This window comes from Prionailurus bengalensis, chromosome D4 (assembly GCF_016509475.1).
Source record: "Prionailurus bengalensis isolate Pbe53 chromosome D4, Fcat_Pben_1.1_paternal_pri, whole genome shotgun sequence".
Classification (NCBI taxonomy): domain Eukaryota; kingdom Metazoa; phylum Chordata; class Mammalia; order Carnivora; family Felidae; genus Prionailurus; species Prionailurus bengalensis.
Genome location: NC_057359.1, coordinates 68287341 through 68311346, shown reverse-complemented (window position 1 = coordinate 68311346; position 24006 = coordinate 68287341). Strand labels below are relative to the sequence as shown.

Below are 24006 nucleotides of genomic sequence, written 5' to 3'. Positions count from 1 at the left end.
ACAATCAGTGATGATGGTTTTAATTTACTCTTCTAGTTTTCATGACTATTAATTTTTCCTTTGATTTATAATAGTGTAGCTCAAATAATATGTTAATGATAATAATAATTACTGGTGTAAGATAGTTGGTGGCAGTAGTTTAAAATAACTATGCTCATAGATTCAGGGTCCCCAGATGACATTTATTCATTAGTACTTCCTCCTTCTCGAGCTTCATATAGCACTTTGATTCACATTTTTGGTGGAAAACCTTCCTTCCATAAAATTCCCCCAATTGGTGATAAATATCTGATGTAGAAATATTAACTTTAAAACTCCCAGCTCATACCTCACCTTACTATTACCTTTGCTTTCCATACCTGTGTAGACTCAGTGGCTTGAATTAGCTCTCCTGTACATGCACTGAAAGACAACACTGTTATTATTCCCACATTTCTTATCTGTAAATGATCTACAACAGATGCACATAAACACATGTGAAAAAAATTCTTTATTAATTTCTCACATTTCATTACAAAATGTATGTTGCAAACAACTTGAATAACCTACTGGTGTGTTTTGTTGTTTTTTAAACCCTTGGCTTCAAGAACTCAGAATCTCCCTCTCTCCTATCAAGTATTGGGAAACACTGATTATTGGAGTCAACAGGTTCTCATTTTGCTATTTATCTTCTCTCAAGCTCTGAAAAAAAAATGTCCTCTGTATAAATTAAACAAAAAAATGTTGTAAATTCTATGTCATTACAGTCAACAGAATTATAATAATGCATCCAAAATGTGCGGCCACAAAATATCAGGTATATGTTTGAAAAAAGAAAAAAATGACATTCTAGCCTTGTTAAAAGGATAATGGTCCCATATTTTTATTAACAGGTTAGCAAAACAAAATCCAATGGATTACAATATTTACATGTTATTTGAAAAATAAAGTAGTGATAAAAGCATGTCACAATTATTTTCTGGTTTTTTTTCCTTTTCTTTCTTTCTTTCCTTTTTTTTGCTTGATTTTTTTGTTTTTTGTTTTTGTTTTTGTTTTTGTTTTTTTGGTTTTTTTTTTGTTTTTTTGTTTTTTTGTTTTTTTTTGGTAACCATACAAACACCCAATCCAGGTATGGAACTGTTTAATACATTTGAAATGAGGCCAATTAAAAACAAATATGGACACAAAATGTTATCTTTGTCTAGATCACACTTTCCCCATTGTCTGGTTTCCACATGATGGCCCCCATCCCTAAAAAAAAAAAAATTAAATTAAAAGAAACTCCCTACAAATAAAACTTTTTAACAGCAAGAAAATAAAAGAAGAACATGCTTTTCAAGTAAGCACCTATTCCACAAATGCAATATCTTTCCATGGATTTTATTTGAAGCTGTGTGGGACACTGTCATCTCAGGATTCCCTGCCCCTTTCTTCCCTCCCCCTCCCACAACCCTTCCAAGTAAAAAAAAAAAAACAAAAAACAAAAAACAAAAAAACAAAACATGAAAACCAAAGGACTCACACACACGCATACACACGAGCACACATACATCCAAGCACACACGCACACAGGCTTCTATAACCTAGGCTTCAAGGAAAGTTCTTTTCTACTTTTTGGAATGAAACCCTTTGTTCACAATCAGAACATATTATAAATGTAGACTTAGATTTAGTCTAAGCTGCTCCCTCCTGAAAAAGCTAATATTGGGAAACAGAGCAGCTGGCAGCTACATTAAAAAAAAAAAAAAAAAAAAAAAAAAAAAAAGTAGTTCTCCAGGCTCCTTATAGGATATAAGTATTTCTTGTCCACTCACCAAAGGGATGGGATTCTAGCATATCCCCTTGTTCCACAAAATAAATGAAAAAAACCCTCCCCCAAAACACAATGCAAACAAAAACAGAACACAGATTTTTAAATCACACACAAAAGCCAGCCCATCCTAACAGAAATTATTTGTGTGAGACGGATAATGTGTTAATTGACAAGCAACAAAAGGGTGAAGAGGACTTCCTCGTCTGGCCCACAAGCTGCATAGCTGTGCCGAAAAGTTTGGTTCTTTAGTTAAATTAAGGGGAAAAAAAAGTTAACTTCTTTGTTATTTCCATGTTTAAAATAAAGACATTCCTATTCACAAAAAACTAAATCTCCCTTACCCCCAAATTAAAACAACAACACGCACATAAAAAACAATTTATGTGAAAACTGAATTGTGCTGTGTTTGTAACACTCAAATTGATAGAAAATAAACATGTGGCAAACAAAACTCCACAGTCACCGTAAAATTAGCTCACATGAATCTACCAAATTCTAAATTATAGTTGAACACTAATAAACAGCTTACCTGGAATAAAGGATGACAATTCACAAACAGTTATCTAATAATTAAAGTCTGTTTCTTTTTTTTGTTTTGTTTTTTACTAAAATAATTAAAAAAATCACAGTATTTTAAGAAATAAAACCCACGTGGGGATTTTAAGCACAATTTGTGTTCCTTTCTTTAAAACTCTCTTTTTTTTTTCTCCATTCACCGTCTTGCCCAGCAGTTCTCTCTACATTTAACCACAACGACGACAGGTAGTACTGACAAATGCAGAGAATTCCCTTGGTTAAGTTTGAGGTACTAGGAAACAGGTGACTGTTTTATGCAAAGCAGTTTTTTTGTTTTCTGTTTTTGTTTTTTTGTGTTTTTTTTTTGTTTGTTTGTTTTTCCCAAAGCGGCTGCAGTTAGGTCTTGAAAAAGCTTAAGGTATTAAAACTAGAAAAACGCACCGAAAGATGTGCGTCAAAAAGTTGTTCCCCTAAGAGAAGTCTTGTACTGTCACGGAGCTTCTGTTTCCACATCCTGTCCAAGACCACCACAGAGCACACCGTGTGCATGGGAGGTGCTTCCATATTCCGCAACAAATGACACTTCCATGATGAAGATCCGGAAGAAAAGGTGTAGTGATGGAAAAGGAGCCACATATTCCAACCATTTAAATAACTTTAATTTACATACTCACTCACACAGGTACCAGTGCTTTGAAAATAGATTGTTCAGTCCTAAAAAGCAGCTTTGTTCTGTCTTCTTTTCTGTCCCCGCCCTTCTCAGCCCAAGCTGGCCCTCCCCACTTTCTCATCACGGTTCAAGTACGGTTTGATTAAGAAGTTCACCAAACGCTTATTCTTTTTTGGCCTCTGCATTCTCCAGGAGAGATTTGTCAGCAGCTACTACACAGATGGCTACTGTTTCACTCTTTAGGGAAAAGTCTATCCCGATTGCCTCATCATCTTCCTTTTCCTCTATAGAGGGCATCTTAATACTGTCCTCCACACTCTCCTTCAGGTGGATTTCTTCTCTGCTCACCTGCTTGGTGTCATTCAACGCCCTGGAGAAACAGTGATGGTAGAGATGGATGAGTATGCCTTTTTTCCTAATTAAACAAAAAAGTCCTTATTTCCCTGATCCTAAAAAGACCTTGGGGTTTCCTTTGCATAAATGCCATGAACATATGAGTAAATTCTGAGTGATTTATCCTTTGCTACATGTTATGCTTAGGTCATGTATTTCAGCATCTTATTAAAGATGTGAACCTACAAAAATAGCCATTATTATACTCTGTTTTGATTATACCATGCCTTGTGTCCACATTAACATAATTATTTTATGTTCCCTCTTCTACTGGGTGATAGGTCATAACTGGTAGTAATAGCAAGAACTGTCTTATGCTCAAACTCCTCTGTGTAACCCATAAGCTTGGAGATTGGCTATATTTATGAAGACTAAAAGAGCAACTCAGGTAAAGATTTAATGGACGGATCCAGAAACAAATCATAAAAAACAAACAAAAAGTAAAAACCCAAAGATGGAACCCATGTCTAGGGAAACTTAGTTAGGTTCTCTGAAGTTTAGATGCTTGGGTTTCAGGGGCATTTTCTACTCAGGAACTGACTCCTGGGTTCTCTCTGTCTGGCAGACTAAGAGTGCCTCGTCTAGGGGACGGTTTTATGTTCAAAGATCTTACAAGTGTTTTATGGATATGCTCCCACCTACCTGGGAGGCAGGCAGAAGCTGGCTCTGTCCCCGAGGCAGAGCATTGAAGGCACCAAGAGGTGCGAGGGAATGTTCAAGGCCACTCAGGGAATGAGTCATCACAGAGGCAGGAACAGAAGCCAGATCTTTTGACCCCGGTCCACGCTCTATCAGAGAATGTCAGGCTAATGAAAGCTGAAGGGACACTGGCTGGAGAACGCTAAACTTCCACGCGAGGGCTTGAGTGGGATTTGTCTTTCGTAAAGATGATTTTTCCTCATTTGAGTTGTGTCTGGGTGACCATTGAAAAAACCAACAGAAAAGAAGAAACCTAGTTCCTGATGGCTGCCTCTCCTCCCAAGCCCAGAAATAAAGTGTGACACAGAGGGAAGGACCTACGGATTGTCAGGGGGACCAAAAACAAAACAAAACAAAACAAAACAAACAAAAAACAAAAAAACAGAACCTGCTCTCCCTGCCACTTCTCACTTTGGGCAAAGGCATCCTGGGACGGCTCAACTTACATGCCGTGTCTGAGCACGTGCCTTTCCCACTCAGAGCCCTGTGAGAATGCCCGTCCGCAAAATTCACATGGAAAACGCTTCTCAGTGTTAATAGCAGCCCCATGGTCAGCAAATCTCATCAGATCTGTGAGGAGAAAGCAGAAGTGTTACCTGTGTGCTGTGGGAGGAAGCAGAAGAGGGAAGTCAACATTCATTAGGAAACCTCCTTTCTTTCCTACTTTCACCCGTAAAACCCTCCACGAAGGCAATTTCCAGATTCCTTACTCTTAGTTCTCCTACTGGCTTCTCACGTCAGGGCATTTCTTGGATAGCCGTCAAGAGCAGCTCCTGGGTCCCAGGCCCCCAGCGGCCCTGTTCTCCTCACTGCCTCATCACAAATAGTCTGGGTCTTTCTGGCCCGAAGAACCCCTTCTGTCCATTCCAACAGCGTCTCGGCAGTTTTTTCTATCGAATCTCTTCCTTCTAGGATGCTCTACCAGTGCCTCGCTATTTAGCACCTATTCATTTTCTATTTGACACAGGTTTATCTTTGCTCACTAAAAAGAATATAGAGGCGCTGGACCAGGTTACGCGTAGCAGACCTCAGGGTTTCGATGCGTTCCAAGTAGAGCTGAGGGCTCACGACTTGTGCTCATCTGTCACGGATGTCATAATCAACACCTCACAGGGTGGCAACGAGCACTGAATGAGATCTGCGAGCAAAGAAGCTAGCGTGAACAAGAATCCTGGGAAGCGGGGAGGCCAGTTTGTAAAAGTATGTCCTGAGCTAGTGAGGGCCCCTGGCTGGCTGCCTGACATCTACTCCTCAATTGGTGGTACTCATGAATGTGGGGGTATAGACATTTCTGGAAGGTCTGTTGCAAACATCAAATACTGACGGTCGTTTTGTTTTCTCCATGGCGCTGGGCACATGTTAGGGGTCTGATCAATGTGGATTGGCTGGCTAATTGTTTACAGACCACTCCTCCTGGCAAACTCAAAGATGAGAGCTCACGTGGCCTTTGTGTTCTCCCGAGTCCTAAGCCCATATGTCTTTCATTACACCACAGAGAGCCAATCTCCTTGTGGATAATAAACAGCAGGGCCGAGACGGTCCTGCAGCCACGCAGCAGAGTGAGGGCAGCATACAGGGAAATGTCCATCATCTCTACATATCTGATCACCCTATGCTTGTACATACAAGATGCTACAGGAAGATGTCCTCTGGTTGAAACACTTCATCTAATAAAATCCTCAGGATGATGTTAACAGGATAGGTGTCTCTGTGCTGCCTTAATCTTTAGCACAAAACGCTATGTGAATGGGCCAGTTTTAACAAAAGATGAAACATTTTCTCACAAATTAAGAAGATCACCACACAAGCCATTAAAAATAATTGCACAGACTATCTTCCTTGATTCTTTTCATTGGAAATGAGACAGCACCATCTGCTCTGCGCATTAATTCCTTAGCAGGGATTATCTTGGGCAAGAAATCAACAGAATGCCTTCCTGACTCCTCCCAACTGCATAATGAGAGGGGGGTGGGGAGGATTCTGCTTGGGTTAATTTTGATTTCTTCATGCCTGGTTTCTTCTCTTTCAAATTCCCTCTGAGCTTCCTAGGCAGGACCTGCGACATGGCCACGGTCAGTCTTCTCTCTATTTCCCGTGTTGGAAAGGGCGCTGGGAATGGGGTGGCTACAAGGACATGAGCCCCCTGCACTGAGCGTGCCTGATGAAAGTCTACACTTGCCAACGAGGGGCATGCTCCTGGCACATTTGCTCCTTTACCCTTAGGAAACATGAAACCAGTCATCTATTCTTTCCAATGGCTCATGCTGTTTCATCCTCAAAGGAGGAGGCCAGTCATTACCTGTCACACATCAAATAGCTCTCCATCAGCCCTGAGAGCTGCACTAAAGCCACCTCCCGCTCTACTCCTAGAAGACAGACCGTCTGGCAAAAACTCCCCGAGGCTATTGTGTGCCATTTCTTCTCATTGGCAAGAATATACCTAGATGGTGGAGAATGGATTCAAAGGAGATGAGACAAAGGAGGCTGTTCTTTCAAGGATCGGAGAGGGGGATGGGGAGGGTTAGGCTTGTAATTCTCATTAACATTACTAGAAGTTACTCATGTAAATCCCCTACCCTCAGAGAGAGGAATACATGCCCCCCCACCATGTGGTTACGTGCCCCCCCACCATGTGGTTACGGCTCATGAATGTGGATACTACACTTTCCAGTGAGAAGTGATCAGACACCATGAAATTCTTTACAGTCAAACCGAACTGGTCTGTCGCCCCAGTGCCTACGCAAAGGGGGCGGCCAAGCCAGGCAAGGAAGGAAATTTGCCTGGTGCCCCACGCACCTAACTGCCATCTATTTTTCTAATTTGCTATGCTTTCATTCTGGAGGAGTCACAGGGAGGGGAAGACTAAAAGGGCTTCTTGCCTCTGCAACACTTGTAACCTCTAAAATCGTATGTGCTCAGCCTTAGAGATGAAAACAAGCCATAGTAACCAACAAGGAATAACTTATTTCCTAAACAACAGCAGGGCACAGAGCACCATGAAGCAAAAGGAGCCTCTGTCCCCCCTGTCAAAAGCATCCTCTTCTGGAGAACTCTGCTAACAGTGCACAGACGTTAAAGAATTCATCACTAAGAACATATTTGTGAAATGTTAAAAAAAAAAAAAGGAAAAGAAAATTAGAAACCATGCTTCCTCAGATCACAGCCATTTCCCTTGCAAGAAATGGATCACTAAGGCATCTACTAATAAAGTTGTAACTTTACAAGCGCAATCAACCTACATGGCAGGGTGTTTTATTTGTCCACTCATTTTTCAGGTTGACCATGCGTACGGGGGCTTTGAAGAGCGGGCAGTCCCTGCTGTTGTCTTCACTGGGACTTCAGGGGCCCGAATGGACCACCACACTGCAAACCTGTGGTCCCCTGCTACGGTTGTCATGGTGGGGATGGAGTGGAAGAGGGGCTGGGCAGGAAAGAGAACAGGGAGGAGAACCTCCAAGCGAAATGGCCACCAAAGAGGCATTTGGAGGCCTGCAGACCTACCGAGTAAGGAGGGGAGACAATGACATTCTGCAGACGTGCACCTCGGAGGGAGGCCCTAAGGGGATTCAGGTCTAGGTTCCCTTCAGTGAAGAACATCCTACTGCTCAAAGTGTTCGAGAAATGAGATGTAGTGTAAAGAGATCTTGGCTTTGGAGCCAGAAGACCTAAATTCGGCTTCCAATATATATGTTTTTCCTTTGAACAAACTCTTAAATTTTCTGGGACTGTATGTCCCCCTTTGCAAAATGATAATACATGACATGGCAGGGCTATTATTGATGAGGTGGTTACTATGCTTCAGGAACTGCGCTGGTGTCTTGTACATCATCTCATTTAAGCTCTCCACATCTCTAGGAGGTAGGTGATATTATTATTGTCAGTAATGAACGCAGATGGGATAAAACGATTTACCCAAAGCCATAGAGCTAGTTAATAGCACAACTGGGAGCCAAATTCAGGCAGGCCAACTGCAGAACCCTCTACATGATATCAGATTAAAGAAAATACTGGACGTGGCACATAAGGATGCTCCATGCTGATAACCTCATCCCATTCTTATCGTCACTGGGATGGTATCTATCCTGTGTATTTCTCGTGTTTGTTATCCAGGTGCTTTTGATGAATCCCTAATAACTACACTAACACATCTGAAACCCACAGTCTTATATGCACCCTCTGGGGATTTCCACAATATTCTATGTTGAACAATACAGAAAACCAACTCTAGATCATATAAATGTAGGCCTACATTTTTTTTTTGAATGGTTATATAGATATACTTTTGAAAAGCTTTATCTTGAGAATAATCCTGGACTCAGAGGAAATTGGAAAAAGAGTACACAAATCCCATGAAAGCTTGCTTTGTGAACACACGGCTGAATGAAAACTGTCGCTCCCTTTCTCTCTCTTTACAAGGTGTTAAGGGCCAGGCAGAGGGACTTCCGGAGAGGGCTCAGGGTTCGAGTTCTTTGCAGCCTCCCCCACCACACAGCAGTGGCTGCCCCAACAGCAGGAATTTTACGTAAGCGCTCAATGGGAAGTTCACTTACATTCCTCGTAATAAAACATTAAGCTCATTTACATTTACGGTGTCCTCTGTGTTACTGTCTGCCCATCCTTATTGTGAAGCTTCCCCAGACACCAGTGGTCCTTATTAAAAACAAATCACCACCATATATTTTTTAACAAACATATAGCTATAGTTAGAAAATGTCTGTTTTCCTTGAAGTTTCTATGGCTGGTAATAGTTTACAAAGACATGGCCCCTGACATGTTTCTTAAGTCAGTCTGTTCTGCTACTTAACTAAGAAGGATCATTCCTTCTGTTCCTCCTACAACAACCTTCTGCCTCCCTTCTGTCTCACCATGGACGTGCTAGATGCCATCTGGGCCTCCGAGGGCAGGGCTGAGACTAACCTCTGTCATCAGCCTTGCTGTTCATTTCTTCTTCCTTGTCCTCGTCATCACTGCTGGAGCTCTCCATCTTTTCCTTCATCTGTTCCAGCTGATCCAAGTTAACCCGTCCAACCAGCTCAAAGTTACGGCTCACCTGAAAAAGGCCCAAACAAATGATAGAATAATGAACCGCAGACTGAACAGGGTTCTCCCTGGGGGAGAGATCTTTCCAACATCATCTTCCAATGACCGTGTTTTTGGAATCAGGACAGTACAACACCAATGCCTAGGAGACCCTTTTCTTCACTTTGACTATTCCAGAGGCGGGTCTGTCCTTTACCCCACATTCCAACATTTTTAAAGGAACACTGGACCTTCCTTACTAGATTTAGTATAAAATGTGAGCTACAGTCAACAGGAAATCAAAGTATCACAAAGCCTGGGGTACAGAGTAGGTGTCCAATGATACCTTTTGAGTTGATTTCAAAGGTGTAACTTTTTTGAACTACCTAAGTTTCAAACACCTCTGGAGGAGAAGAGGCTCTGGAAGGTTCCTGAAAACTTAGCATGAGAGTCACAACCTTCTTCCCCACAGTCTTATAAGCCTGGAGGTCTGGGGGCTACCCCAGCTTAGGCCAGATAACAACTATCCAACTCCTAACTCCAGTAAATGGAAAACAATACTGTCACTGTTAGTGTTACTGTTTTCAAAGCTGACCATAACGTGTAGATTGAAGCTGGGACTACCTGAGAAGAATCTAGACGAGTAACTCCTAAAAGCCCTTTAAGTGTTAACTATGGCTGATTTTTGTTTATGTAAAACATGGTTAGAATAATGTGGGAATCCAAACTTTCTTCCAAACAACACCCAAGGGAAATAAAAATCCACACTAAAAAAACTTTATAATGATGTTACGTTTAGGGTTCTTACGTCAACAGTAGCACAAAATTTACCTTCTTGACTAATCTATTTTCAGAGTTTCTCCAGTTTGTATGCATATAATTATCAGGAATGACAGGTTAGCACGGGACTCAAGCCAACAGTATGTCTCAAGTCATTCAACTGCGATGGGCTATTCCTCTGTGGAAGGTGCCGTGCTCCCCCTGTTGGGGGCCGGGGGAGGGACCCACAGAGATGAGTGAGACCCTGTCCTGGCCTCCAGAGGCTCACAGTTTAGTTGGGGAGGGAAGGCAGACATCATTCATTAGATTTCAAGGTAGATTTCAAGAGCTGCTACAGAAGAGACAGAGCATATTGAGGGCACAGGAGAGGAAAGGGAGAATTTACAAGATAATCCCAAAATACTCTCTGGGACCAGACTGGAACAAAGATTTGCTGAGCACCACCAATTCCATATGCCTGGCAGATGGGAACATCATCATCAACTGTGACAAATGCGAGAGAAAAAGACTCAGAGTAGCAGGGCCAATAGACAGTCCTGTGAAAAGACTTAATATTGCCCCAACAACATCCTGTAGAAGGTAGGCAGCGTGCAAAAGGAGGAAGAAAACTCAGGATAAACACACTTTTAAAGTGACAGGAATAATAAATTGATCCGACTTGAATAATGCAATCCATGAAATCGGTTGACAGTGGACTTTGCCAACAGCCCAACATGAGGGAGAAAAGAAGTTTCTGTTGCTCTCATTGCTAAACGCTCAGGGACGGCAAGAGCTTGCTTTGCTCATCTGCAGAATTAATTAAAATGAAAAGTTAATGGACTAAGGTGAGAGGGAGGAAGAGTCACGTTCAGAATCTTTAGTGCTCTTTCTCGCTAACAGTTCACGGTAACTGTCTTCAAGGGACTTCTGCTTGCAGCACCTTCCTACCTGGGATGTATCTACCACGCCTCACTCCGACAGACCCACAAGGACTTTTATTTCTTTGTTTGTATGACATAAAACCAAAAAAGAAGAGCAGAAGGAGAATGAGGTTTGAAGTCTGACAGACCTGACTTCGAGTTCACAGTTTGCCATTAACCACGAGACTGTGGGGAAGTTACTCAAGGTACATCCTCAGTGTCCTCGTTTGTTAAAGGGGGTCAGCCCAGTACCTAAAACATAATAATTCCCCAAAATGTAGTTTCCTTCTCCTTTCTGGGAACGTGGCCTTTTCCAATTTTGGCTTTTGGAAACACTTATAACAAGCATCGTAAATGAATATTTATGAAGTTATGTTTAGCCACAAAGTCTACGTTTTAACCAAATAGCATTTATGACAAATATTTGAATAAAAGTTTTCTGGGTTGCCAGTTTTTCAGGAAAAGGAGGCAAGGTTCCAATTTACCTAACTTTGAAATATGTGTAAAGTAACATATCCTTATGTGACCAAAATTTTCTTTTCTTTTTTTGTTTTCATAAACGTTTATTTACTTTTGAGAGAGAGATAGAGAGAGGGAGGAAGAGTGTGAGCAGGGCAGAGGCAGAGAGAGAGAGGGACAGAGGATCTGATGCGGGTTGACAGCAGCGGTCTGACGCGGGGCTTGAACTCATGAACCATGAGATCATGACCTGAGCTGAAGTCGGATGCTCAACCGACTGAGCCACCCAGGTGCCTCAAGCGTAGCCTTTTCTGACCACCTTCCTCCGCTTTGCACCTCTAGCCAGGGCAACTGCAGGTGTGTGTGAAGGGCATGAGGGCGGGCGTTGCCAGGAAATGAAAATAAGGAAGCCAAGATAAGATAGGTCAAAAAGAATCCTCAAATGTCTCCTTTAATCAGGTCATTTATCCGTTCAGTCATTTGTTCGTTCCTTCAACAAGGACCCCACGTATGCCAGGCCCCATGCTAGATGGAGAAGCCCCTGCTTCTCAGGGAACTCATGACAGAAGGAGATCTGTCACAAAACCAAATGTTATGTTTTTCTTTTCCTCCTTCTGGGTTTTTCTGAGGACTGTATTTGCCCATTTTCCCATCACCATCATCCCTCCACCGGAAAACTGTTAACATGTTGGAGTCTGCACAATTTTAAAAGAGTACATGACATTTTCACGGTATGACGTTCATCCGGGGCTAACCCGGGATTTATTTGTCCTGAAGCTTTCTAAAATCTTTGTTAGGCAATTAAAAGATTTCAAAGTGAAAACTCAAAATTTTGCTATTTAACTAGAAGATTTTAAAGTAAAAACCCTTTATGATGTTGGGTTCTCCCTAAACTTTAAATTCCCAAATCAGCCATCCGATATTAATACAACAGGAAGACTCCTTGATGCATTAAAAATGTCTTTTAACTATTATTTGGAATTTTAATTACTTCTCAAAGATGTTAGTGCTTTATCATATTCATTTTTTAAAAATACCGTGGTTTTTAAAATGGAGGTATAGCTAACACCCAATATTACAGTAGTTTTGGGTGTACAATGAGGTGATTGGTTTATACATTAGGCTACGGTCACCACCATGGTAGATACGTCCAATCAGTCCACGTCGCCATTACAACACCACTGGCTCTAGTCCCCATGCTGCGCCTCTCATCCCCGTGACTCATTCATAACTGGAGGCCTGTATTTCCTATTCCCCTTCACCCGTTTTGCCCCTCCCGCCACCCCCTTCCTTCTGGCAACCCTCAGTTTGTTCTCTGTACTTATGGGTCTGTTTCTTTGTTTATTAGTTCGTTTTCTAGATTCCACATTTGGTACCTGTCTTTCTCTGACTGATTTCACTTAGCATCATACCCACCAGGTCATCCTTGCTGCAGTTTTGAGCCACCGTCTCTCACCTGGAACACTGCAAGCCCCCTCCCTCCCTCCTCGGTGCTTTCCCGGCATCCCGTCTTGCATCTATTTTCCCGTGTGGTCTGAGAGATTAAAAATAAATATGTAAGTCTACTCATGTCAGTTTCCGCTTGCCCGGAGGACAAAATCTCAACTTCTCACTGTAGTTGGAAATGGCCAGCTATCTCCTCACCGGGCCCACCTTCTCCAGACCACCTGAACCGCCACCATCCTGAACTTACTGATGTTCCCGGACTACGCCATGCTCTGGACTTTCTGCCTCTTCCTGCACAGGCCACTTTCTCTGTCTGAAGTTCTCTCTACCTGCTTCTGTCACTAGGGGACTCCTCCGTCTTCTAGCCCTGCTTCCGTGTCACTACACCTGGGGGATCGTCCCTAAACTCCTCCTTGGTTGAATGTCCTGGCTGCATGCTTCCACAGCACCCCCCCCTCCCCTTTTATAACTCCTCCCGCTCAGTGGTTAACTATTTATGGCCTGAGCCTCCCCCACTGAACTGTAAGCTCATGCGGACAGACAGACAGACACTCTGTGCATCTCTTTCACAGCTGGATCTCCACGGCTGGTGCAGTGTCTGCATTAGAGGGGGTGCTGCTCTCTCCTGCCTACAGTACTTCTTCGTTTTAATTTACTATGTCTTTCTTTCCTAAAAGCACGCATGAAGAATAACTGGAAAATAGAAAAAGCTTCAGGTCCAACTATCTATACATATAACTGTTAATGAGTTATTGTATTTCTGTATTCCTGTTCTCTATGCATAGATTATTTAATTGCTGTAATCATGTTAAAACCTACAAGTGTGTATCCTGCTTTCTTTTATGCCTGGCATGGTATAAATACCATTAATAATCATTTTCAATCACTATAACCAACTGAATGTACTACACCTTACTTGACTCCCCCCATATGAGTTCGCCTTTGCCTCTTGGCTTTTCACTATTAAAAATGCAGCAAGCCATCTTACTGTATATAAATCTTTCTTTCATGTTTAGCTTTCACTTTATGGGCTAAATTTCCAGATGTGAAATCAACTCAAAAGCCATGGACTTTACTGAAGTTCCAACAGATTTCTAGGTTGGCTTCTGAAGTGATCATACCAGTAAGTTACTTTCCGGACCTAGAGATTGCGCATATGCAGAGGACATACTGAGGGAAATTCACTTCTTTCTCTGGAGGTGCCAAGAAATTGACTGTCTTGTCTCCCAAAAGGCCCACAAGAGAGGGAGAAAGACCAAGGGTAAGAGTTCGAGATTTAGAACCTGGTTCCTTGAAGCCTTTGGAAGGCAAAAGAAACCATACATGTGTTTGAAGATGGGCTTGTTCAAATACATAATCCCTCAGACTGTAAAACTATATATAGATCCTTATATCCGTGAAAGTTATTTGCGATTGCCCATGAATCCAAAGTCCCCTGTGCAGGCCACTAGTCCTTAAGAATGTGAGACGAACTGCCAACAACCAGCAGAACCTTTACCCGTTAACACTGGAGTGTGCTGACGCTGTAAGCCCTTCCGTGCTCGTGCCTCGTATTCAAGCTTTGCAACTATGTTTGTCTGTCTGTTGTTTTTTTAACCATTCAGCAAAATGAATGAATTTCCCTAGGTATGAAGGAATTTCCATATTCGAGGCTTATTCTAAGGGGAGAAGTATTGTATGATTTACAAATATTACAAGTTGAACATGCATTTTCATGCTGTCCTATGGTGACAAACCCAGTCTTACAGGCAAGACTGATATAAACTTGCTGGTTAACGAAAGAATGAAATCAGACACCCTTGTCTTCAGATTACTTCGCAGACATTAAATGGGGGAGATCGCGATGAAGAAAAAAATCCCTTAATGTTTCCAGAGTTCCCCCTCCTTCTCACTTAACATTTGTACCTTCAAAAGGGACAAGCTGTCAGGATGTTCACGTCACCTAACACTGCATGTTCATGTTACGAAGAAAGGCCAAAGTGAACATTTTTATTTCTAGAAGAAGTGACACCAGAGAGCACGGGAAAGCTGCCTCTTACACGAGAAATGCCCATCTCAGTCCCATACCAAGGATGCGTAGAGCTGCAAAGATTTTAAAGGCCTTACAGCATGGTGGGCAAACTTTGTGCAGAGCGCCCGATAAGCAAGTATTCCAAGCTTTCTGGACCATGTAGTTTCTGTCACAACTACTCAACTGCCGCTGGGGCTTGAAAGCAACCACAGACAATACAGAAATGGATGAGCATGGCTGTGTTCCAATGAAACTGTATTTACAGGCACTGGAATTTGAAACTCATATAATTTCATGTGTCATGAAATACTACTCTCTTGATTTTTTTTCAGTCATTTAAAAATATCAGAACCATTCTTAGCTGGTGGGCCATATAAACACAGGCAGTGGGCCAGATTTGATCTATGGTCTAGAGTTTGCCAACCTCTGACTTATAATAGCAGGTGGTCTAGGGGCGCCTGGGTGGCTCAGTTGATTAAGCCTCTGACTTTGGCTCAGGTCATGATCTCACAGTTCGTGAGTTCGAGCCCCATGTTGGGCTCTGTGCTGACAGCTCGGAGCCTGGAGCCTACTTCACATTCTGTGTGTCTCTCTCCGCTCCTCCTCCACTTGTGCTCTCTCTTTCAAAAATAAATAAATAAACATTAAAAAATAATAATAATATCAGGTGGTCTACCCAGCGATCTCTGCCTATCTTTGAAAGTCAGAACGAGAATGAAATCAGTAGGAGAAAGGGTCAGCACAGCATTGTCTCTGCGATTTCTTATAGGAAGATGGTCAAAGGTGCAGGTAAAAATCTTGAATTCAGAGCATTTCGATCAGAGCTCCCGTAAAAGCTTCTAGAAGGGACATTCAGCTAAGTATATTAAAGTTCTACAGAAGAGAAGCCATGACACCATATTTGCTTTGCTCCGTGCTGCCCTCCTATTTTGTAGACACCTCTATCAAGCACAAATCATGCTGGCTTGTGGTTCTTTACTTAAGCTTGTGTTACCTCCTTGCTTATAAATTCTTCCAGGGTAGCAACCATTTCTTATTTAGCTTTAAATAAGCGCAGAGTTTAAGGTCGGTCATCGAGTTGACACACAATAAATGTTATTTGAATGTACTGGTAACATAAAAACCATGGGAGACCATAAAGTATAAATAACCTCATAATACTGTACCCAATGATAAAAATTTGCTGGCTAATAAGACTAGACATTTTCTAAAAGATTTTGTTCAATTCTTAACAAATATCTATTACATACTAAAAATTAATCCAGGTGTTTTCACATGTATCCCTTAAACCCTTATGACCACTCTGAGAGAGATGTGTTACCTTCCATATTTGTAGATGAGGAAAGCAACACTAAACAAGTTAAGTGATAAACCCAGGATTGGAACTCATATCTTCAGATGCCATGGCTCCAGCTTTCCCCATTATAATGCAAATCACCTAGAGAAATGCAAAATTAGCACCCCCCCCCCCCCCCCCCCCCCGCCCCAGATACCGACTGAACATAAGAGGAAGGCAGAAAAAGGTACTGTGACTTTATAATGTTGCAAAACTTGATGGGATAGAGGAGTAGAGTCTTTTGAGAATTTTTTTCAAAATAAAAACCTTTCTAAGAACAATAAGAAGAAAGGACAGAAAAGTACCCAGGAGGGTATGGAGCACAGAGGTCAAGGAGAATATCTACTTTCTTTTGTAATCACTGAGTCAGAAGCAGAAAAGATGCTTCTGCCAGACTTAGCTCAGCAAAAGCCCAGACAAAACGAAGTTATTTGGAAAATCTCAGGATAACTGCAGTCACAGGTACTGAAAAAGCCAAGTAAGAAGCATCATTAAGAAAGTCAAAGAACTTTGTTGCTGGCCAAACGAGCTGTTGCCAATCTACTAAACTTAAAATCTAGGGAGGAAAGATGCGGTCAGTGCTGCCACATTTTGCTTACATGAACAAGCAGGATACTTAAAATTTCCTACTTGAAAAGCAATTTCATATATTGGTTTATTTAGCAAACAGCTACCAGATACTTTATTGTACGCAGGGAACCATGACTAGATTTGGGAAGAAAAGACAAATAAGTAATGCGGTTTCCATTTCAAGAATGTTGCATCCAATGGCAAGACAAAGACTTGTTAAGAGTTAAGTGTAAGTTGAGGCAGATTGAAATAGGTTCCTTAACCAAGAACAGTCTCATGCGGCCTCGGAAGCAGGAACAATGAACCCTGAAGAGTTTAGTGGACAGTTTCAAAAGTTACAGGCAGAGAACCTCTTCAACTGCCTACTTGAAAAATAACATGTGTGGTTCTGCGAGGCACATCCCTCTGAAAAACAGTCACACCTCTTGCTCATCTACTTCTGATTTCTCAGTCTTCCAAAGTCCCTGAAAGAAGCAGGGTCTGTAGCTGACAAACCAAGAAGCAAGACGAAGCAGAGTTGAAATGACATGATCTTTTAGAGAAACATTCGCCTTGCACAAATCCTCAGTCGATCAAGACAAAGCTGCTGGTACTAAGTTTTGAAATTAAATACGATCCAGAAAAAAGTGTGGCCAAAGGTGTGTTGTAGAATTTGGGAAGGTTTTCCTTTGGTTTTGTTTCTTCTCCTTTCCTTTGCGGAACACAAATGCTCTGTGTGACTTTTTTGCCACCATGGATTTCACTAGTCCAGAAAGCTGAACGATTTTATTGGCGAAACTAAAATGTTGGGGATTCCTCCTGAGCTTAATGTTCTGCTGCTTCCCCTAGACTGGCAAAAAGTAAGAGGAAGAGATACGAGTTCCTTAGAGTTCGGCCGCCTGAGGCTCCATTTGTATAAAAAATTAAAAACATTTCAGAGTAAATTCAATTAGTGAATGTGTATTGCCTGAATAGACTATCCTTCTAAATTTAATATAGCGAACATGACAATTTTATGAGCTAACCAAGTTAGAGATAATATATTTTTATGTTCCTTAAACTAGCAAAGAGACTTCAGAATCATAAAGAACACTAACAAGGTACTGCATATACTTAAACTTTCTTTAAAAAATGTTTTTTAAATGGGAGAAGAGCAAGGTATTTTTTTTTCATGACTTCATGGTTCTTAAAAATGTCGTCTTCATTTTTCACCAGCATTACTGATGAATGGCACTACTGATACGGGACTTCATTTTGTGTGTGTGTGTGTGTGTGTGTGTGTGAGTGAGAGAGAGGGGGAGGGAGGGAAGGACTGAAGGAGGGAGGGACTGAAATCATAGAAATCACAGAACAGACCTACTGAGATTGGAAAAATAGAGCTGAAGGATGAAAAAACAGAATTTCAAATAGCCTCCTGGACTGTTTACTTTAGATTCCAAGAGATTGCAAGTGAGTCTTTGTTCACAGGCGCAAAGATTAAGGTCTAGAAAGGCAAGATGCTGTGTGTCACGTGAAAAATGAGGGTGCTGTCATATGTCTTCTACTTCACCTTGGCTTCTGAGGATAAACATGGCAGTGTACAGCCAGTGCACTTGGGAGTCTGGTTCTTAAATGGAATGGTTTATTTGACTTCAAGGATCCTTCCTGCTGTACCAGTATTCTGTCTAGTCCATGAATGATAGATACAGTGTGACAACTTTAGAGACACTCCTTGAGGTCTATGGGTTTTTTGCAGGCAGAATTCTGAACTCCAGGTTTGGACGTCCAGTCCTAATGAACAAAGTCCTTTGGCTGCAAATACATCCTACAGTCTCTTAGTTTCTTCCATAGATTCTCCCCACCACACAAAAATCACCTAAAGCTATCAGTGGAAGAATATGATGAGCAATGCACTCAACACACAGTCTTACTGGGGGAAAAAAAGTAAACCTTAATTTAGAACCAATTGCTAAAGTCTACTGCATGCTTTATTTTTGGTGGTTAGCACAATAATCTGGATCTCCAGCATCTTGTAGATCTATCTGTTCCCAGGATCAAGTTTATAAAGATGTAAAAGCCTGTAGGACATTAACATTTACTGAGGATCTATTATATGTGTCAGGTCTTGGGAAACTTGAATCTTTCAGGTAGGAAGAATTTTGATTTAATTTTTGTGTTGGGAGTGACATAAGGGTCAACGATCATAATTTACTCACCATAAAACTCATCTGTTTTAAATAGTTTAGGGAGTCTTAGTAAATTCATGCGTTTATGCAACCCCCACCACAATCTGGCTTAAGAATTCTATCTCCCTGAGAAGTTCCCTAATCACTTCTGCAACCATCTCCCAACCTCCAGCCCCAAGCAACCTCTGATCTGCTTTGACTCCATAGTTTGCCTTTTCTAGAAACTTCATATAAATGGAATCATATAACATGTGATCTTTCATGTCTGGATCCTGTCCACTTAACATGACGTTGTTGAGATTCATCCATGTTGTTCTGTGTCTCAGTAGATTCATTTCTTTTTATAGACAAGTAGTATCCCGTTGTATGGACATGGCACATTTGTTTATCCATCCACTTTATGTGGAAGTAGATTTGCTGGATCAGATGGTTAAGTGTCTGTTAAACTTTTAATATATTTTTTATTTTTATGATATTTTAATGTTTATTTTTGAGAGAGAGAGAGAGACAGAGCATGGGCAGGGAAGGGGCAGAGAAAGAGGAGACACAGAATCCGAAGCAGGCCCTAGGCTCTGAGCTGTCAGCACAGAGCCCATTGCAGGGCTCGAACTCACAAGCTGTGAGATCCTGACCAGAGCTGAAGTCGGATGCCCAACCGACTGTGCCACCCAGATGCCCAGTGTCTGTTTAACTTTTAAACAAATTGCCAAAGTGCTCCAAAGTGAATATGCCATTTTACATTCCAACCAGTGCTATATGAGATTTCTGGTTTCTCCACGACTTTGCCAACACTTTGGCACTATCGGTCTTTTTTTTTTTTTTAAAGTCTGCTTATTTTGAGAGAGAGAGAGAGAGAGAGCGAGAGTTGGGGGGGGGGCAGAGAGAGAGAGACAGAGAGAGAGAGAGAGAGAGAGAATCCCAAGCAGGCTCTGAGCTATCAGCACAGAGCCTGATGTGGGGCCTGATCTCACAAACCCTGAGATCATGACCTGACTGGAAACCAAGAGCTGGATGCTTAACCAACTGAGCCACCCAGGCATCCCTGGCACTATCAGTCTTAATTTTGGCCATTCTTGTGGGTAGGTAGTGGTATCTTACTGTTGTTCTCATCTGCATTTCCCTAATGAAGAATCTTACTCAGTGTCTTTTCATGGGATCATTTGCCATTTGTATATCCTCACAGGTTAAGTGTCTATTCAAATTTTTTTCTAATTCTTAATTGAATTATTACCTTCTTACTATTGAGTTATAAAAGTTCTTTGTGTATTTTGGTTAAAATCCTTTGCCAGAAAGCGACTTTGCAATTTGCTTCCAATCTGTTTCTTGCCTTTTTGTTTTCTTAATAGTGTCTCTGAAGAGCAAAAATTTACGTTTGATGATGTCTAATTTACCGATTTTTTTTTCTTTCAATGTCCATAGCTTTTGTATAATATCTAAGAAAATTTCCCCTAACCCAAGGGAGATTTTCTACCTTTTTTCTCCCAGAAGTTTTATAGTTTCAGTTCATACATGGAAGTCTATGATCCATTTTGATTTAATTTTTGTGTTGGGAGTGACATAAGGGTCAACGATCATTGTTTTGTATGTGGAAATCCAACTATTCAAGCACTGTTTGTTGAAGAACCATCTTTTCCTTATTACTTTGGTACCTTTGATAAAAACCAACTGACCACACAGATGAGGATTTATTTCTGGACTTCTGGCATCACTGATGCTCCTGAGTATTGTAGCTTTAAGGTTAAGTTTTGAAATCAGGAAGGGCGAAGTCTTCCAATTTTGTTCTTCTTCCGCACTGTTCAGGCTATTCTAGGTCCTTTGCATTTACATTTTAGTATCAGTTTGTCAGTTTCTATCAAAGAAAAGAGATTTTGACAGAGATTACATTGAATCAGTAGATCGATTTGGGAAGAGTTGCCGATACAGAGTCCTCTAATCCAGGAATACGGTACATATTGCATTAACTTACTTCTTTTATTTCTCTCAACAGCATTTTGTAATTTTCAGTGTGCAGCTTTCATAGTTCTTGTGTTGAATTTATTCTTAAACATATTCTTTCTGAGGTTATTGTAAACAAAATTGATCTTTTTAAAATTTCATTTTCAGATTTCCATTACTGGTATGTAGACGTGGAATTGATTTTTAAATATTTACCTTATATCCTACAACTCTGCTAAACTAAGTTAATATTCTTAGCAGCTTTTTAAATAGATTACTTTGGATTTTCTACGTACAAAGATCACATTGTCTGTGAACAAGAGTGGTTTCATTTCTTCCTTTCCAATTCTTGAATTTCTTGTTCTTGCCTTATGGTCCTTGTCTTTTGTATTTGAATTATTAGCAAACTCCCCTTCAGTACGCTGTACATCGACACTCTTAGACTCCTTCCATAAATGCTGACGTCACCACAATGAATGACCACTTTTCCCCAGTGTATGTCACTGCCTACCAGTCGAAACTTCAGTTTCAGCAGCACTGCTATCCTGCTTTATAAAAGCATCGTGAAAATACGATATCACAGACCACTTCTAGGATGCAAGGTATAATTAGTGAGTTTAAAATACATTTTAGTTCTTCGGGAATAGAAGTGCCTTTCTGGTGGGTACCACAGCTCAGCTCCTGAGAGGAGCACGCCGGCTCTCCAGTGCGGGGAGAGCAGGACTGAACCTACACAACTTCTGGGAAAGGGAAAACGATTCCTATGTGGAAATCGGAGAAGAGACACAGAACCGAAGTGACTGGCTGCAGTTGTACAGTAAATAGTGGAGATGAGATTCAAACTCACGTCTGTGTGGTTCCAAAGGCTCTAAATTGGGCCCCTCTTTTCCAGAGCAGCCCATTTCCCCGATGGGTACCCGGAAGGCCCAACCTTCCGCGTCTGCTCGGGAAGCCTCTGGTTCCACATCTGCATGGTTCTAACCTTCTCACCGGTGACTCACAGCAAGCGTGTAACCACCAGAGAAGAATTTATCTTCCGGGTCTGCTCTCTCCCAAAATACCAGCCCAAAGGCCTGAACGCTATAATAAAAAGATCTGAGGTGGTGACATAAATAAGATCCATGTGCATAAATGCAGAGAGCTGGGTTTGAAATGGGTGAGTTTTCCTTTTGAGTTTGGGGGGCAGAAATGCCCAGGAAGTTTGAATAAGGAAGGACATGAAAAAGTTTTTCAGTGAGGGCCATTCAGGCTTTTCTTCTCTGCTTTCGTTTTTGGGCAGACACTTTACAGAATGAACGCATTCCAAAGCGGAAAAGTGACCATGAAACCGTTACATTGTGGGTCGGGGACAGAGCTCAGACTTCTTTCTCAACACCCCACAGAAAAATTCTGACCCTCGGGTGCGGATGATTCAGACTAACATCTTGATAACGTGGGCTTGTAAGGTCAGAGAAGAGGAGGACACAGATCACAGAAAAAGGAAACTCTCAAAAGCGATCCTCATCGCGCCTTAAGTAAACACTCCCTTGATCTGTTGGATGTGTTGGTAATTAGAAAACATTCCAATAGGCTTTTTTTCGTGAAACAAATACAAATCTTACCTCCTCTGCACTCTGGGCAATACACAAAACCAGAAGCAATGCTCTCAGTTCCCAAATGTGCCAAATAAGCCCTTTGAAGCTGTCCTATAGGATTCTGCCTTCTGATCAGAAGACCTCTGAAGAGACGTTTTTCACAAACCCCTTATTTTAGGTCTTGTACGGATTTGTTCTTTATCAATCCTCCTCCCCAAATAAAACATGTATTTTACGGCCCTTAGAGCGTTCAGACACGAATAGGAATGCCTTGGAAAATCTCTGTAGTTAGCAAAATACTGGAAACAGCCTACATGGTTGAGGGACAAGGTGGCACGGCCACCAGGACAGGGGCCAGCAACCATAGCGCAGGCCGCCGCTTACTTCCAGAAATACAGTTTTACTGGAACCCGGCCATCACGCCCATTCACTTCTGTCTTGTCTGTTGCTGCTTTTTTGCTACAAGGGCAGAGTTGAGGAGTTGCCACTAAGACCATCTGGCTCGCGAAGCCTAAAATATTTACTATTGGTCCTTTACAGAAAAAGTTGGTCAGCTCCTGTGACGATACGTTTAAAATAATACGGAAAAATGATTCCTGTTAGGTCGTCAAGAAAAAAAAATGTGACGAGCACACGACATTTCATGTTATGGTGTGGCCGGGAGGATGCGCAACAAAGGAAGGTGGGCGGCAAAGAGACAGAAAATGTTACGCGGTTGGATCTGGGTGGTAGCGTGAGGGGTGATTTTCCTTGTCCCCATCTATGTGTTCCAATTCTCTAAAATGACCCTGTATTTCTTTCATCCTAGCAAAAACACCGAACCTCACCTTAAACATTATTTTGGCTCAAGTCACACGGTGGGTGTGACTAAACTCGGCTCTGTCTCCCTGCCAGGCGCCCTCCCCACCTCCCACGTATGCTGAGGGGCGGGGGCAGGAAGGGCAGGTACCTTATGCTCTTCCCGAAGGTGGCTGTCCAGCTCCTCCGTGTGCTTGGTCTCGTAGTAGCAGAGCTGGCACTTGTAAGGTTTCAGTTCATTGTGCTTTTCTATGTGTTGCTGGAGGCTCTCGTCACTGGAGCAGGTGAAGGTACACTTATCACAGCGGAAAACTACTCCCTGCAAGTATTTTGACAGTTTGGAACGGCACACCTCAATGGGGACGACGCGCTCTTCTGTGGAAACAAATTGAACGGAAAGGGGGACATTTTTACTGATGGGAAAGTAAGCACGTGCTCTTTCTTTGGAATATAGGAAAAAACGCACCCAGTTTTGCTGCTTCGCGTGGGTCCGTGTCTGTGAACTCACATGCGCGCTCCCTCAATTCCCCAAACAGCACCTTCCTCTGGCACAAGTAGGTGGTGTTGTTTTTTTAATGTTTACTTATTTTTGACAGAGAGAGAGAGAGAGAGAGAACACACACACACACACACACACACACACACACACACACGAGCAAGTGGGGGAGGGGCTGAGAGAGAGGGAGACACTGAGTCCAAAGCAGGCTCCAGGCTCTGAGCTGTTGGCACAGCCCGATGTGGGGCTTGAACCCGTGAACCATGAGACCATGACCTGAGCTGAAGTCACACGTTCAACCGACTGACCCACCCAGGCGCCCCGTGTGGCCAAAAGCTCTGCGTACTTAACACCCAGAATGATCTTTACAGAGAGGTGGGCAGGCTGGAAGGTGCTCACTAACTCCTGCATGGAGGTGGTCAAAGGAGGGGAGAAGAACAGAAGTGGCTGCCATTTTTACCAACATAAA

The 24006-nt window shown here is 42.0% G+C and overlaps 1 protein-coding gene across 6 annotated transcripts in view; it reads right to left on the bottom strand.

Moving 5' to 3' along the window:
• Nucleotides 1–471: 471 nt before the first annotated feature.
• The window catches only part of ZNF462 (zinc finger protein 462), a 138487-nt gene continuing 114952 nt past the window's right edge, over nt 472–24006 (bottom strand). For 5 of the 6 annotated variants that reach the window (XM_043567150.1, XM_043567153.1, XM_043567148.1 and 2 more), the window contains exons 10-13: nt 23193–23416; nt 8988–9120; nt 4517–4640; nt 472–3348 (exon numbers count right to left, since the gene is read on the bottom strand). In XM_043567150.1, coding sequence (XP_043423085.1) covers nt 3141–3348; nt 4517–4640; nt 8988–9120; nt 23193–23416 — 689 coding nt within the window. In that variant the 3' untranslated portion in view covers nt 472–3140. Of the gene's footprint in view, nt 3349–4013; nt 4160–4516; nt 4641–8987; nt 9121–23192; nt 23417–24006 lie in introns of all 6 variants that reach the window. The other variant, XR_006295140.1, reaches the window with a different exon arrangement.